The sequence below is a fragment of the Alexandromys fortis genome, unplaced genomic scaffold (assembly GCF_014885135.2).
Source record: "Alexandromys fortis isolate MF-2015 unplaced genomic scaffold, M_Fortis_MF-2015_v1.1 scaffold_24, whole genome shotgun sequence".
In the NCBI taxonomy this organism is placed as follows: Eukaryota; Metazoa; Chordata; class Mammalia; order Rodentia; family Cricetidae; genus Alexandromys; species Alexandromys fortis.
In genome coordinates, this window is record NW_026067906.1 from 65,027 (window position 1) to 79,046 (window position 14,020).

Below are 14,020 nucleotides of genomic sequence, written 5' to 3' on the forward strand. Positions count from 1 at the left end.
ATCTCCTGAACTGTATATATTTCTAGTGATTTAATTGAGGCACCCAGCCTCTGGTTCTCATTCTGCACATGTGATTCCAAGGTCTGAAGTTTTTCTTTTAAAGATAACACCTCATCCTTGGACATTATTTGGATAGTGTGCAAATTGCCATCCTGGAGAGATACTCTATCTGCTAGCCTATCATAACTTGTAAACAAACTTTGATTGCCAAATTCAACAGTATGATGTCTTTCAGATAATTTCTCAGTATCAATTGACATGGATTCAATTTGTCAAATTAATGTTATGCTTTTCTATATACCTTCTGGCTAAGTACAGCAGTGTCTGCTTGTACAGTCTTCAGGACAAATCAGATGAATAATGTTAGGCTTTTCAATAGTATTAATTTTTTCAGGTAACTTTTGATTTTCGATGGTATTGTGTCAGCTAGCTGTTCATTACTAGTCTGTAGAGACTGTATCATTTCTAAAAGTGCCTCATTGTTGGCTCTGTTAGGAAACCATTTTCTTAAGGATATAATATGAAGAAAAAAACTGAGTCCCAATATCCAATAAATGGATGTATCACTATAACCATATAAGCCTTGCAGAATACAATCCATAGTCTCAGCAAAAAAGTTACTAAAAGTTTCAATGGTAATGTTCTCTGCCATTATATAACTTTCAAGTTTATTGATTAACTAATTGTTAAGAAATCCGGTAAATTGTTTTAGGTGTATAATCTTTATTGTCCAGCAGGTGTCGTGGTTGCAGAGTCATGCCTAGAGGCACAATCTGGTGCCAGGAATAGTCCTGAGCTGCTTAGGTTTCCCTGCCTTGGTGCTGGCTAAATACTGAGAAATATGCTTTGCTTGACAGATTAAAAGCAATTAAATCAATTCTGTACAGGGAACAAGAATCCCAGAACTCAGGAGCTGGGAGTACAAACCAGAAGTTGCAGCAGGGAACGTGCCACAGAGGGGGTAGCGCTTGGGAAATTTCCAAGTTGCCGCAGGCAGTTCCACTGTGGTGGGGGTTTTACAAAAAACCGCTTAGTAGGTAAAAAAGTCAAGCCAGTGGGGGTGGGAAAGTTTCTGGGCTGTGACCATTTAGGCCTTTAAGCTGATCCACCAGGTAAGTGTAGAGTTTGGAACCACGTGGGCGCTAGATGAAGAAGGACATTTAAAAGAAATCCCACACTAGGTCAGAATTGAGAATAATACAGGGTTATTTATTTAGGGGTAGACTTATAGATCACAATCCTTTGCTGGAACCGGGAACAGCAGCCGAATCCAGCAGCTAGAAAAGAGGCCGGACGTGCACTTTACCTAGGCATAAATAGTATAAGAGGCCACGCCCACGAGGGCGGGTAACTTAAAGGCTATGGGGGGTAGGAATTCCTACAGCAAAGAAGAGACTGAACTTGAAAGGGAGCAGGGAAGACTTTGAAGGAGCTTGGGGAGAATGTGGGTAGGAAATAAATGATGGAAACACGGTTCCATGCAGTGAGTTCTCAAAAGTTGTAAAACCAAAAATTCTTCTCTTCCTCTTCCCCTCTCCTGGTGTTTATCTGCTTTCAAACTCAGCTTTCTGCATGTTAAAAAGGTGTTTGGCTGCTACTAATGACATGCCCAGTTCTTTTAGATCTGTCTGCAAATTATTTTACCTAGTTTAAAAGGCTTTTTTAAACACACTGTCTAATTTGTACAATAGTCTCTAAGCTATGGAGGGTCAGGTTGTCCGTATTCCTGTGCCGTCCCTTCTTGCACAGTGCATAGCAAATGTCCAGTGTCCAGTGACAGAGGAGGCAGAGCATGTAAGTTAAAATTGTTCTTAATTTACTTGTTTAAAAATAATTCATGTCAGTTGTAACAGCAGTACTGAGAACAGTCTTTGGATTCAAGTTGGTTGATCCAGATCTGTGATTGACGGTGGTATTTTATGTTTATTTTGCTAGTTCAAGTAAAATAAAGTGTGAGGCAGAGAAATATTATCTTTAGAGCATTTCTTTATAAACCAAGAAATTTGAATTCATTTTGGCTTATAACTCAAAAAAAAAAAAAAAGTCTTTATCAGAAGGGACAAAAGAGGCAGCAGTGGATCAGACACTGACAGGGCACACGGCCCTCCTTGCTGCGCTGAAACTGCCCCTGCTCAGGAAGCAGCAGAGCCCACGTCAGCATTGCAGTTCCCTAGTATTCAGAATAATTTTTACTCAAGGAAAAGTAGTTTCAACTTTTTTAACTTAAGTAGGAACATTAACATGTTGCATTTCTCCCAAAGAATATAATTTATATGCTTTCAGGTTATGACAGTATTTTCTTGGTAATTTGTCGTGTATCAGTATATTTTAATCATTATGACTAGTAACAAAGTTATGTCATAATTCTTTCCTAAAAGTATTTTCAGGGGCTGGAGAGATGGCTCAGTGGTTAAGGGCATTGCCTGCTCTTCCAAAGGTCCTGAGTTCAATTCCCAGCAACCACATGGTGGCTCACAACCATCTGTAAAGAGGTCTGGCGCCCTCTTCTGGCCTTCAGGCACATACACAGACAGAATATTGTATACATAATAAATAAATAAATATTTAAAAAAAAAGTATTTTCAGTTTTACACTGTAATACTGACTTCTGCATATACACACACACATATTCCAGATAGAGAACCTGGAACAGTGAAAAAGTATTAAAAGGTAAATTTTTAAATTTGCTCTTTCAGAACTTGACTGAGAAGCTGCTGAAGAAAGACGCGGACTACGCGCACTTGGAGGAGAAGCGCAGTGAAGAGTCAGCGAGTAGGAAGACTGTCCAGGCAGCCCTGCATCAGAAGGACCTGGACTGTCAGCAGCTGCAGGCAAGGCTGGCTGCCTCTGAGGGCTCGCTGCAGAGGGTCCAGGCAGAGCTCAGTGAGAGGGCAGAGGCTGCTCAGAAGCTCAAAGAGGAGCTGCGGGAAGTGGAGAGCAAGCAGCAGCATCTCAAGGCGGAGTGTAAGCAGCTGCAGCAGCAGCGTGAAGAGAAGGAGCAGCATGGGCTGCAGCTGCAAGGGGAAGTCAGTCAGGTAGGCGCCGCGGCAGCCGCAGCCCCTCATGCTGTTTCTCACCAACTCTGATGGCCAAGTGATAGTAATTTGTTCATGCTAGAAAAATGGCCCCCTCCACAGTTTGGCTTTACAACCTGTCGTGTTAGATATTTTTCATTTTAATTTCCCTTAAGGAAAAAAAAAGGTACCGTTTACATAACACCATTGTGAAGCATTTATTAATTAACAAAAATCGCTTAGATGGTCCCCAGAATAGGGGATGTATGAGTCAGTTCAGATTGTTCACTATTCTTTACTTAGGAATTCTTAGAATGCTTGAGACAAAGCTTTATTGTGTGTGTGTGTGGGGGGGTGGGTTGCTGGCACATGCATGCCTGATACCTGCAGAGTCCAGAAGAGAGCGTCACATCCCACAGACCTGAAGTTGCAGACGGCGGTGAACTGCTGCTGGGAATCAAACCAGGTCCTCTTAAACTGCAGAGCCGTCTCTCCAGCTCGAGTCTCCTGTGCTTTTTAAGAGAAAATAAAATAGGCACAAAATATGCAATGCTTACAGTTTTGTGATTTATTATAGTTTGTGATTAAAATTCAGTTGTAGTTGAAGTTATTCTGTAGTAAAATGTGTGAAGGGCTGTAAAATGAAAAGGTGCCTGCGGTTAACTGGTAGAAAACAGTGTAGTAACGTAGGTGGCACTGTGTGTATTTACACGTACATACACACACGTGCCTTCACTTCTCTTTTAAAGTTACATAGCCGACTTCTGGAAACGGAGCGCCAACTCGGGGAAGCACACGGTAGGCTGAAGGAACAGAGACAGCTCTCAAGTGAAAAGCTGATGGATAAAGAACAGCAAGTGGCTGACTTACAGCTCAAGCTCTCTCGGTTAGAAGAGCAGGTAAGCTAGCACAGTAAATGCGTTGATACTAGGGCGTTTCTAGACTTGATGCCGCTTACACATAGTAACAGTTAGCTTTGTGTCAAGAACTTTAATTATTTGCCATTGAAACATTTCTTTCTCCCCAGTTAGAATATCCTACTTATTCACTACATTTTAAATTTACTATGTCTTATCGTTACTGTGTTCCTCAAAGTTCCCATTGGAATGCACAATGTCCATTTTAGCTTTCATCAGGAAGCCTTCTTGACCTGGTCCTCCCCAAGGCTGCTGTGCTCCTCATACCCAGGAGAAACGACTTCCTAACTGACCAACACACAGCTGGTGCAGATCCTGAGTAGCGTGTAAACACTTAAGACTTCAGTTTTCATAATTAACCCCATAGGGCATGTAGTGTACCTCAGTGGACAGTTTGCCTAGCTGTATCAGGCCCTAAGTTCAAGTTCTAGTACCACAAACAAATGCCGCCAAGCCGTCTCATTGGCTGTTACCCCAGAGGAAGTCGTGGTTGCTCAAGTGGTACCTTATGTAGTTAAAGTAAATGCTATGACTGAACCATGACTTTTATTTGAATTGAACAAATACTCTGATTAAAATATTAGTTCAGCTGTAGGCTTTTCTTTTAGAGGTAATGTTTTAAATGTGGTAGCAGATTAGATTCCTTCCTAGAATGCCGTAAATGTAACTATTAAAAGTAAAGGAAATGCAGACACTGTGGCTTAGATTATCATTACACATAAATTGTATATTTATTGCTTTAACACACAGGGATGCAGAACTACCATGCTGAACTAATGCGAGTCTGGAGAAAGATTTGTTTTCTTTTTAGGATGAGATTTAATGGGTAGAGGATGGCTTCTTAAATCATGAAATTAAGATTCTATAAGTAAGAAACTGCGTTAAAGCTATTTCCCATATTGTTTGAATTTATTTTTTTCCAATTTGAGAATTGGCATAATGCCAGCTATTTACGGGCGATCACATTATGTCTCCAGTTCTCAACTAACCGTCTACATTTTCTAAGTTGAAGGAAAAGGTAACAAATTCCACCGAACTGCAGCATCAGTTAGAAAAATCAAAGCAGCAGCATCAAGAGCAGCAAGCTCTTCAGCAAAGCACCACAGCCAAACTCCGAGAAGCCCAGGTGAGTGTGCTGTAAGCCTGAGCTTTGTCAGTCAAAGTGGACAAGATCCGCTTCTTTGTGTGGTAGAACTGCGATGCAAATGCTTGGTGGGGAGTGCTTGTGATGGTCAGGAAAGTCTTACTTCTGATTTCTGTGAGGACAATTCAAAACGGTGAAATTTATTGCAAGCACATTTGTTTTATATGATTCATAAACTATTCAAACATATTTATTAGATTTATCTATTAAATGGCCTAGTTAGATATAAAGATGGGGAAATGGCTCAGCTGGTAAAGTGCTGACTGTGCAAGCTTGGAGCAACTCATAAAACTTGAGTTCATATCTCTGCTGTGCACGTGACAAGCTATGCATGGTAGCATGCAGTCACCTGCACTCTGCTGTGCACGTGACAAGCCATTCATGGTAGCATGCAGTCACCCGTCCTCCCAGTGCTAAAGAGGAGGAACATGCTGGCCTGCCACTCATTAGTCAAGAGAGCTCCTGCCTCACAAACTGAAGTGGAGAAGTAATAGAGGAAGCCTCCCAGTGTTGCTTTCTGGCCTCCACATGCGTGTGTAAGCACATGAACATGCACACTCATGCACATAGTATTTAGTACTTTATAATATAATTAACATTGCCTGAACACTGAAATTATGGGTACAGAAAATATAATTGATTGGGTTAAATTAATATAGATTCTATTATTACATGGCCTAGAAGATAAGAGAAATTAATTTTGTTATATAAAAGCAGGATACATGTTTGAAGTGAATTTGCCTTTCATATTCCTTTATTCCTCCGTTTGTCATTTGTTGGCTATTACTGGGTGTGGTATAGCACTGGCTGTCAGGCCCTGCTCCGCACTGAACATGAAGCGTCACAGTGCCCACCTTCTGGAAAGCTCAGCCTCGTGGTGTGTACATAGGAATTTTGTGGTGTCTGTGGGGGACAGTAAGTCATTTCTGCAGTATGTAGTCTTTCCTTCTGACACAGGAGTCAGACACAGAGATAAAAATAGTAGATTTATTTATCACTTCTTTTGTTCAATAAATGATAATTTTGTCTAGTCTCAGCCAAGGAACTAATTCTGTATTTATGGCAGTAAGTGAAACACACAAAAATGTCTGCTGTCATGGAGTGCTCACTGAGGGAGGCGAGCAATAGGCATGATGAATAAGCAGAGCTCAAGTTATCTAAGTGCTGCCGTCCTGTACAAAAGGAGGGCCAAGCCAGGAAGCATGCATAGTGTTGAAGTGTTGGGGTTGCTAGGGGAGACTCCTGTGAGACGAGAGGCCTGAAAGGGAGGATGTAGGCACATCAGGAAGAAGAGCATCAGGTGTGCTAACAACTCCTTAGGTCACGGTAAATCTCAGAAACCAGAGGAACTGGTTGGAGTAGAGTGAGCAGTATTAGTTAAAAGGGACAAGATCACAGAGATTACATGGCTCAGAACATGTAGAACTTCATAGTTTACATGTTTTAAGGTCTTAATTTTATTTTTGTCTTTTTGAGAAAATGGGAGGCCCTAAGGAAAGGAATGCTGTGATCCGGCTGTCTTCCCAGAACTTGTGTACTGCTGTGTTGGGAGGAGACTGAGAAGAGCATTAGCAGAGGCATAGAACTTGGCTGGGAGGTTACTGTCATTCAGACAGGAAATGTGATTTGAGCTGGAGCAGAAGCAGTACAGGTAGTGAAGAGATGACTGTAGGCAAAGCTGATGGAGAACCTCGAGAGAGAAGTGTGGCTAAGGATTTTGCCTGAGTACCAAACTATGAAAACTGTAGATTGTGTTGTGTTTGTCAGCAGGAAGGTCTTGGTCTTTGGCCTTGGTTAGAGAAATTTGGATAGAAAGATGGATGAGCACCAGATGGGAGATTCATGAGAGAAGGGTCACTAGATTATGTGACTGTGGGTTATGCTGGGACTCTGCTGTTAGGAGTGGGAGAGGTCAACAGCTAAGAGGGCTTTCTATAGTTCCTCCAAATTAGTTTATTCATCTACTGTATAGACCCTGCTGGAAATGGCAGCCGACTCTGAGGGAGAACAAGGGGCTTGGGTGAACATGCTCAGTTCCTCATTCCCTACTCAAAATATGGCCAGGAAAAGTCTGAAGAACTAAAAACAGTAAATATAGTTCTAATCTTTCGTACATTTAAAAAGTAATTATGGGAACATAGATGACAGTTATCTGGCCCAAACAGTCTGGAAAAGTTAAGTTGCAGGAGACTTCTTAGAAATGGCAGCCCGAGTCACTGAATCTGTTATTCCTGGGGTAGATGTAGAGATGATGATAGAAGTAGATCCCAGGTAAAAGTTGCATGGACACGGGGCTGGAGAGGTGTGGTTCAGTGGTTAAGAGCACTGGCTGCTCTGTCAGAGGACCGGGGTTCAATTCCCGTACCCAGATGGCAGCTCACAACTGCCTATAAATCCAGTTGCAGGGGATCCGACAACAGACATGTATGTGAGCAAAACACTAATGCACATAAAATAAAAATAATTACTTTAAAATTGCATGGTCAAGGATACTGAAGCTAGTATAAATTAAACTGTTAGACTTTGCTGGAGCTTAAAATCTAAAAACTGTAATGTAGATGAGTAGAGATATCTAGTAGGTAAACTTTTAAAATAAACAATCTTGCTTACTATAATTTTAATAAAGTGATAGAATTGAAATATATATAACTGATAAGTGAGATGTGTGGGAGCTAGGAAAATAAGTATAAATTATGTTTGAAACTTAAATGTGAATTATATGAAGAGTGGGTAGAAACTAGAGGGAAACTTGGTTCAGGGAGAATTTTGAGAAATGAAGAGATGTGACTTCATGAGTTTCTTGTTCATGATGGAGCCTGAGAGATTTCAGGGGGAAAGAAGGGGCTAGGGAATTAGATGATGGGAAGCTGTGGTCCCGCACACCGTGGGGAATATACTCTGCTTACCCACTGAAGCTTAGAGGAAGGGAGGAAATATGGGCACATTCAGGGAAAGGAGGTAAATATCAGCCATCTACAGGCACAGTGCAAAGGGAAACAGATGTAAAAATCAAGGTAGGTCATCTCTGGAAAGTCCTATGTGTCAGGATATATTTGTAGATAGAATAGCTGTGTCAGGCAAGTAGGGGCTGAGCGTTTGGGGGCGTGCTGAAGCTCAAGGAGTTACAGAGAATGTTGAGGTGAGGGTTTTATTCCAGTAAAAACCCGGCTGGAAAGATGATCCTAACTGTTTAATGGAGTTTGGTGCTTTAGTGATACAAATCTGTAGAGATTTGTGTTTTTATTCTAGAAATGTTCAGAAGTTCGGGAGTGAAGAAAGAGGTCAGTACTGATCTAGTTGGTATTTTGTGGGGTGGTTGCCTGGGGTATTCCGAGGGACAGGAAATGAAGGGTGTGACTGCAGGAGTAGTCTCCTTTCATGTATGAGGTTTAGACAAGACAGCGAGGCTACCGGGAATCATCTAGAAGGAAACTGAAGCGATTGGCCTCAGAGATGGAATGGGAAGATATGAAGTTGTGGTCAGAGTAAGACAGCCACACATTTTAGCTTTCATAATGTCAGACTATTACAAAATTTTGTATGTGGGTGATTGCAATAGAGAGAGAGTTCAGCCCAGGAATGCAGGCGATGTGGGTGTTGAGGCTGTGCTCTTACTTCTGTGTGCATTTTATGTTCTGTAGAAATTTGGCAGAAATTGAGATTAAGACAATGACTAAATCTGGTCTGAGTTCTTCAGTGAATCAGGTAGGGATTTGCAGATCCCAGGAGAGGGTAGAATAAGGAAGGATAGCATGCTTCCACACCACCACGGGGCTTTTAGAAGAAGGGGCGGCAGTAAAAAGGCAGGGGAAGGCCAGCCCCCTGACCTGCTGGCAGAATAGCCCTGACCCCATAGACGGGAGATGGGGTGATGGAGTCTGCGCAGTGAAAACCAGATCTCAGTGCTGAATGGAAGCACTGATTTCTGCGGAGAGCTCTGCCCTGGCACTGGGATTCCAGAGGAGTAGTAAAAGGTGAGACAGTTCCGGGTCGGGGGAGGTGGCGGGAGCAGAGAGCAAGTAGGCAGCATGGCTTTTCATGACCGAAGCTTATGAGAAGCGCACTTGAAAGTGACTGAATTTTCAATGTCTCAACACTAACAGAAATCAGTAGACATGCTGGGCATCTGCTGGTCACTAACACGCATGGACTACTGTAAAGCTAGGCCTTTATTCTGGGCAATGACTGCTTGACTGTTACAGAGAGGAAGGCAGAGCCAAAGGCATTGGGGCCACATAACTTGAGAAAGTGAATATTGTAGGAAGAAGAGGGCTTTGCTGATTTGAGGTCCTGTTGGGTATAGAGTGAGCTTGCATACTTGACCAATTTTGAGAGTGCAATGATCTTTTTTTGAGGGTGTGGTGGCTCAAGATAGGGTTTCTCACCTGTGGATCAGGCTGGCCTCGAGCTCAGAGACCTGTCTGCCTGTGCCCCTCAAGTGCTGGGATCTAAGGTGTGCGCCACCGTACCCAGTGCAGCGGTCATTTCCATTTAGAGTTAATTTTATAGCATCTATGTCATATCTCAGATACATAATAAATAATAAAGTCAGGATACTCACTTGTGTCGCGTGTGTTCTACTGGGATGTGGAAGGAGGTAAATAAACACGAGAGAAATAGCCATGAGTTAGAGGTTAAGTGCAAAGCAGTGGAAAACCAGTATATAGAGTATTGGAAATGCAATGACCAGGGCAGCTTGAGCTAGACATTTGAGTAGACATTGAAGAGGAGGGAGAGAATCATTTGGCTGTTAGGGAAGCATTGCAGGCAATAAGGTCGTTAGTTTAATGGCTCTGAGGTAGGAGTGTGCTTGGTGCAGGCACTGAGTAAGTTCTACATCTGGAGAGGATCCGATGCCTAGGAAGTAAGGTCAGAGGACTAGGGAAAGTGAGATATAAGCTTTTCTGTTAAATTCATGAATGTAAATAATGTAGAGTTATGTTATTAAATATGATTTTGATTAATTTACCACAGTAAAGTGTAATAGTTTTTAAGATGTAGGACCAACACTTTGGATGATTAAAATTATTATCAATCTTTTTACGTTTCAGGAATAACTTTTTAAATTTTTCATCCTTAAATTAGTAGTTTAATTCTTTACAGAATGATTTGGAACAAGTGTTACGTCAGATTGGTGATAAGGACCAAAAGATCCAGAACCTTGAAGCTTTACTGCAGAAGAGTAAAGAAAACACTTCCCTGCTGGAAAAGGAAAGAGAGGATCTGTATGCAAAAATCCAAGCTGGCGAAGGAGAGACTGCCGTTCTTAAGCAGTTGCAAGAGAAAAACCACACGCTGCAAGAGCAGGTGCGTGTGCAAACTGCCAGTGTGGTTCCGAGCTTTGCTCAAATCCCTGTGAATTATATTGAATGTTTTTTAAAAACAGTTCATGGTCCTGGCTTTTCTTGTTTTAAAGTGTTATTTTTTGTACCATCATATTTGACATCAAGGTAGGTCACTGTATACTGACGGCTGCTACCATGCTCTGACAACAGATGTCCCAGGAGGTGATCTATCACCTGTGTGACAGCAGGTAAATCACTAGGTCTCTGGAAGAGTGGAGATGTGACTGATGGGACAGATGTGTCCTCGGCCTTTGTGACGGTTCAAAAAGAAATGAGCAACAAATCAATAAGTTAAATGTAGTAATCAAGTGGTAGCTACTACTAAGTACTGCATAATATTTCAAAAACTCAGTTGTTTATATTTTGATAATGTATTTGTCTTTAGATAATATATAGCTTCATAGTAGCTTTAATAAATTATTACTCCAAAATTCATATGCAATTTAAGAGAAATGCACAAACATTTTAACTGAGGCTGGGTACAGTAGTGCACGCCATTAATCCTAGCACTCGGGAGGCAGTAGGGAACTGGGGAACGAGAATAACAAGGGGCTTGTGAAAATAGTTTTGTGTAATGAAGATATTCTCTACCTTGATTGTGTCAATATTGGGTGTACACCTTTATCAAATTTCAGATTTTGTACATAAGGTAGGTTAATTTTATTGTATATAAGTTTTAGTTGAATAGAGATGATTTAAAAATAACTGAATTTGATAGTCTAAGGATTTAGAATACTAGATTGACTTGTTATTGAAGATAGGAATATTTTAGTGGAAAAAGCTTGATATTTATTACCTAGTATAGAGCAGTTCCATCTTCTGTGATGCTTCAGTGGGAGCCTTCCTTTCGCTGTGGTGTGCACACTTTGTAATTAGAGTCTCGCATGTGCAATAGCTGGCTCAGCTCGTGGAGAAGCTGAAGAATCAGTCGGAGAGCCATAAACAGGCTGAGGAGAACTTGCATGACCAGGTTCAGGAGCAGAAGGCACATCTCCGGGCTGCACAAGACCGCGTTCTTTCCCTGGAAGCCAGCATCAATGAACTAAGCAGTCAGCTAAATGAAAGCAAGGAGAAGGTCTCTCAGCTTGACATCCAGGTAAGTGTGCTATCCAATGAGTGTGCGTGCAGTAAGCATCAGTTTTAGATTTTACACGTTGCACGTTCTTTCTACTTTACCTGTTAGTGGGAAAATGAGACTACAAATTATTTAGTCCCTTGAGGTTTCCTATGTCCACAGATATTTTTGTTCTTTCTCCCTATACAAAGGTAATTTCTGTAACATAACTTTTGATTCCTACTTCCAAGGTACTTCCTAGTAGGATAGTCTACAGTGTGAAGGTAAATTAGTACATTCGGTGAGCCTGCTCTTAGTGCCTTACTAAGTAAGGGCTTCAGTGCGTAAGTTACAACAGTGTAAGTTGCAGCAATGGCAGGATCTCTGATCTTCATGCATTTTTGATACCTTATCAAACATTATTTCTGTGAAGATCAAGTATTGAGTTATTGAGAAATTTGGAGTTTTTCTGCTAAAAATTACAATTATGTACATTTTAGATTTGTGTTTGCTGATATTTTGATATATTATCATTTTATTTCAAATTTATTTTTTCTATTCTTTGCTTTTCTTAGTAGTGGATTTTGCTAAAGTTTTTAATACTTATACATGTCACTTTTGATAAAGAAGGCACAACTTTTAGCTCATTTGATCATTTGATTCTTTAAGAACTTACTGTGGAAAACCTGAAGTTTTAAATGCGTAATTTCTGGGCTTTTTATGAGCATCAAAAATAAAATTTTATATGAGAAATTACCTGGAAAGAGTGAATTTTAAACATACCTCTAGTTTGTACTCCACACTGATGTCCAGATCTGTGGTGCCATTATTTTCTGTGGCATAGTTCAGATTGTTGTGATCCCAGGGAACTCTGACATTTCTTCCTGAATACAGTGGCCTAACCCTGAAAAAGAGTGTGCAGTTTGTCTTTCTAAGCATGTAGCATGAACTAGAACTCAGGTTTTTCACCTTTGCCTCTTACATGTCAGGCCACAGATCTGTGTCCACAGTCCAGGAACCATTTTTCCACAAAGGGGCCCCCACAATGGTGTGCTGGTGTCAGAGGGACAGCTTCTCGTTGTCGCCTGACCAGCACCAGGTGTCTCCTCCTGTACCTGTTTCTCTTGGGGAGACTTTCACATAGAAGTTTTTCAGTGTTGCAGTTACGTAATTTTTGAATAGTTTTGTGACAAAACTAATGTGTCTTAAGAGAGAGAAGGACAGCAGTCAAATTTGGGGTTCAGTAATCTGTAAATTTTGTTTCAGATTAAAGCCAAAACTGAATTATTACTGTCAGCAGAAGCAGCAAAAACTGCGCAGAGAGCTGATCTGCAGAACCATCTGGATACAGCTCAAAATGCATTGCAAGACAAGCAGCAGGTGGGGGCTGGTACTGGCACAGTATAGCCTGTGTTTCCTGGTTACATTAATTGCTGATTTGTTAAAACAATGACCCACTTTATAATCCTGTAACAGTCTTTCATACCCTCTTTTTTTAGAATTTTTAGAACCAGTTGGGCAGGCACTACAGGAGCCAGAGGAATGGATATAAAAATATTATCTGTTTTTTATAAGACTAGTGTGCAGGTGTGGTTGGGCTTCCTAAGATTGTTTTGTGTATCCTAGCTAACCTAGGCCATAGTAGGAGATGAAATATTACTTCTAAGTGTGGGATTGTTGCCTTTTCACCTCAAGACCCAGTGGTTGGGGATGTGAGGTAGGCCACCATACTTACTTTTAGCATACAAACTTCCTGGGGCCCAGATGTGCTTGCCCCTGAAATAGAGGAAGATGGTACTGTTTCCATCCCTGTTCTAAGAGCCTCATCTTCTTGAGGACGGTTAGATGACCTTCTCAGGTAAGTGTCGAAGTGCTCGTGACCTTCCTCAGCTTTTGCGAGGGAAGAGTTTTAGACTCTGTTTACTAAGACGTAATACTGAAGTTTTAAGCCATTTTAAAGAGAAATTTAGAAGTGTATCACATTCTAAAAGCAAATCAGCTTCCTATATTGACCCTCTACTCTAATTCAGTCTTTCCCCTTAGGTAGAAATGTTTTCGTTAGAGTTGGTATGTATCATTCCAGACCTCTGTAAGCACTGAAAACATAATTATGGGTTTTGGTTGTTGCACACACACTATTTTCCTTCATACACATGAAATCACATGCAAGTGGTTATGGTGCTTGAATGTACTCACATCTGGAAAAGTGTTTTGTCAGGTATGTGACCAGAGTTGGAAATGATAATGTGGAAATATTTATAAGAGTGACCATGCAACAGTGTAGTCTTTATCTGAATATTACCAGAGCCATTCGTGAGCAAGAAGAAAAAGATAAAACAATAGCAGTTTCTGGCACATGCTTGATGAGGTGTTAATATCCTTGTTATTTAAAACATTCTAAGAAGGAAATGAGCCTCTAGGGAAATTCAGGCTGACCATTGCTTATCTAAAAATACCCCCAATACAAAAATTTTGGAGCAACAATGATGGATTTGGAGCAAGTAGAATTTTAAGTTTCTTACTAAGGATTATTAATCTGTAAAATC

General features: G+C 41.0%; 1 protein-coding gene across 6 annotated transcripts in view; it reads left to right on the plus strand.

Moving 5' to 3' along the window:
* The window catches only part of Eea1 (early endosome antigen 1), an 88,237-nt gene that overhangs the window by 47,895 nt on the left and 26,322 nt on the right, over nucleotides 1–14,020 (plus strand). For all 6 annotated transcript variants that reach the window (XM_050135476.1, XM_050135475.1, XM_050135477.1 and 3 more), the window contains 6 exons: nucleotides 2,697–3,035; nucleotides 3,764–3,913; nucleotides 4,938–5,057; nucleotides 10,179–10,382; nucleotides 11,316–11,516; nucleotides 12,741–12,854. In XM_050135476.1, the coding sequence (XP_049991433.1) occupies nucleotides 2,697–3,035; nucleotides 3,764–3,913; nucleotides 4,938–5,057; nucleotides 10,179–10,382; nucleotides 11,316–11,516; nucleotides 12,741–12,854 (1,128 nt within the window). The remainder of the gene's footprint in view (nucleotides 1–2,696; nucleotides 3,036–3,763; nucleotides 3,914–4,937; nucleotides 5,058–10,178; nucleotides 10,383–11,315; nucleotides 11,517–12,740; nucleotides 12,855–14,020) is intronic.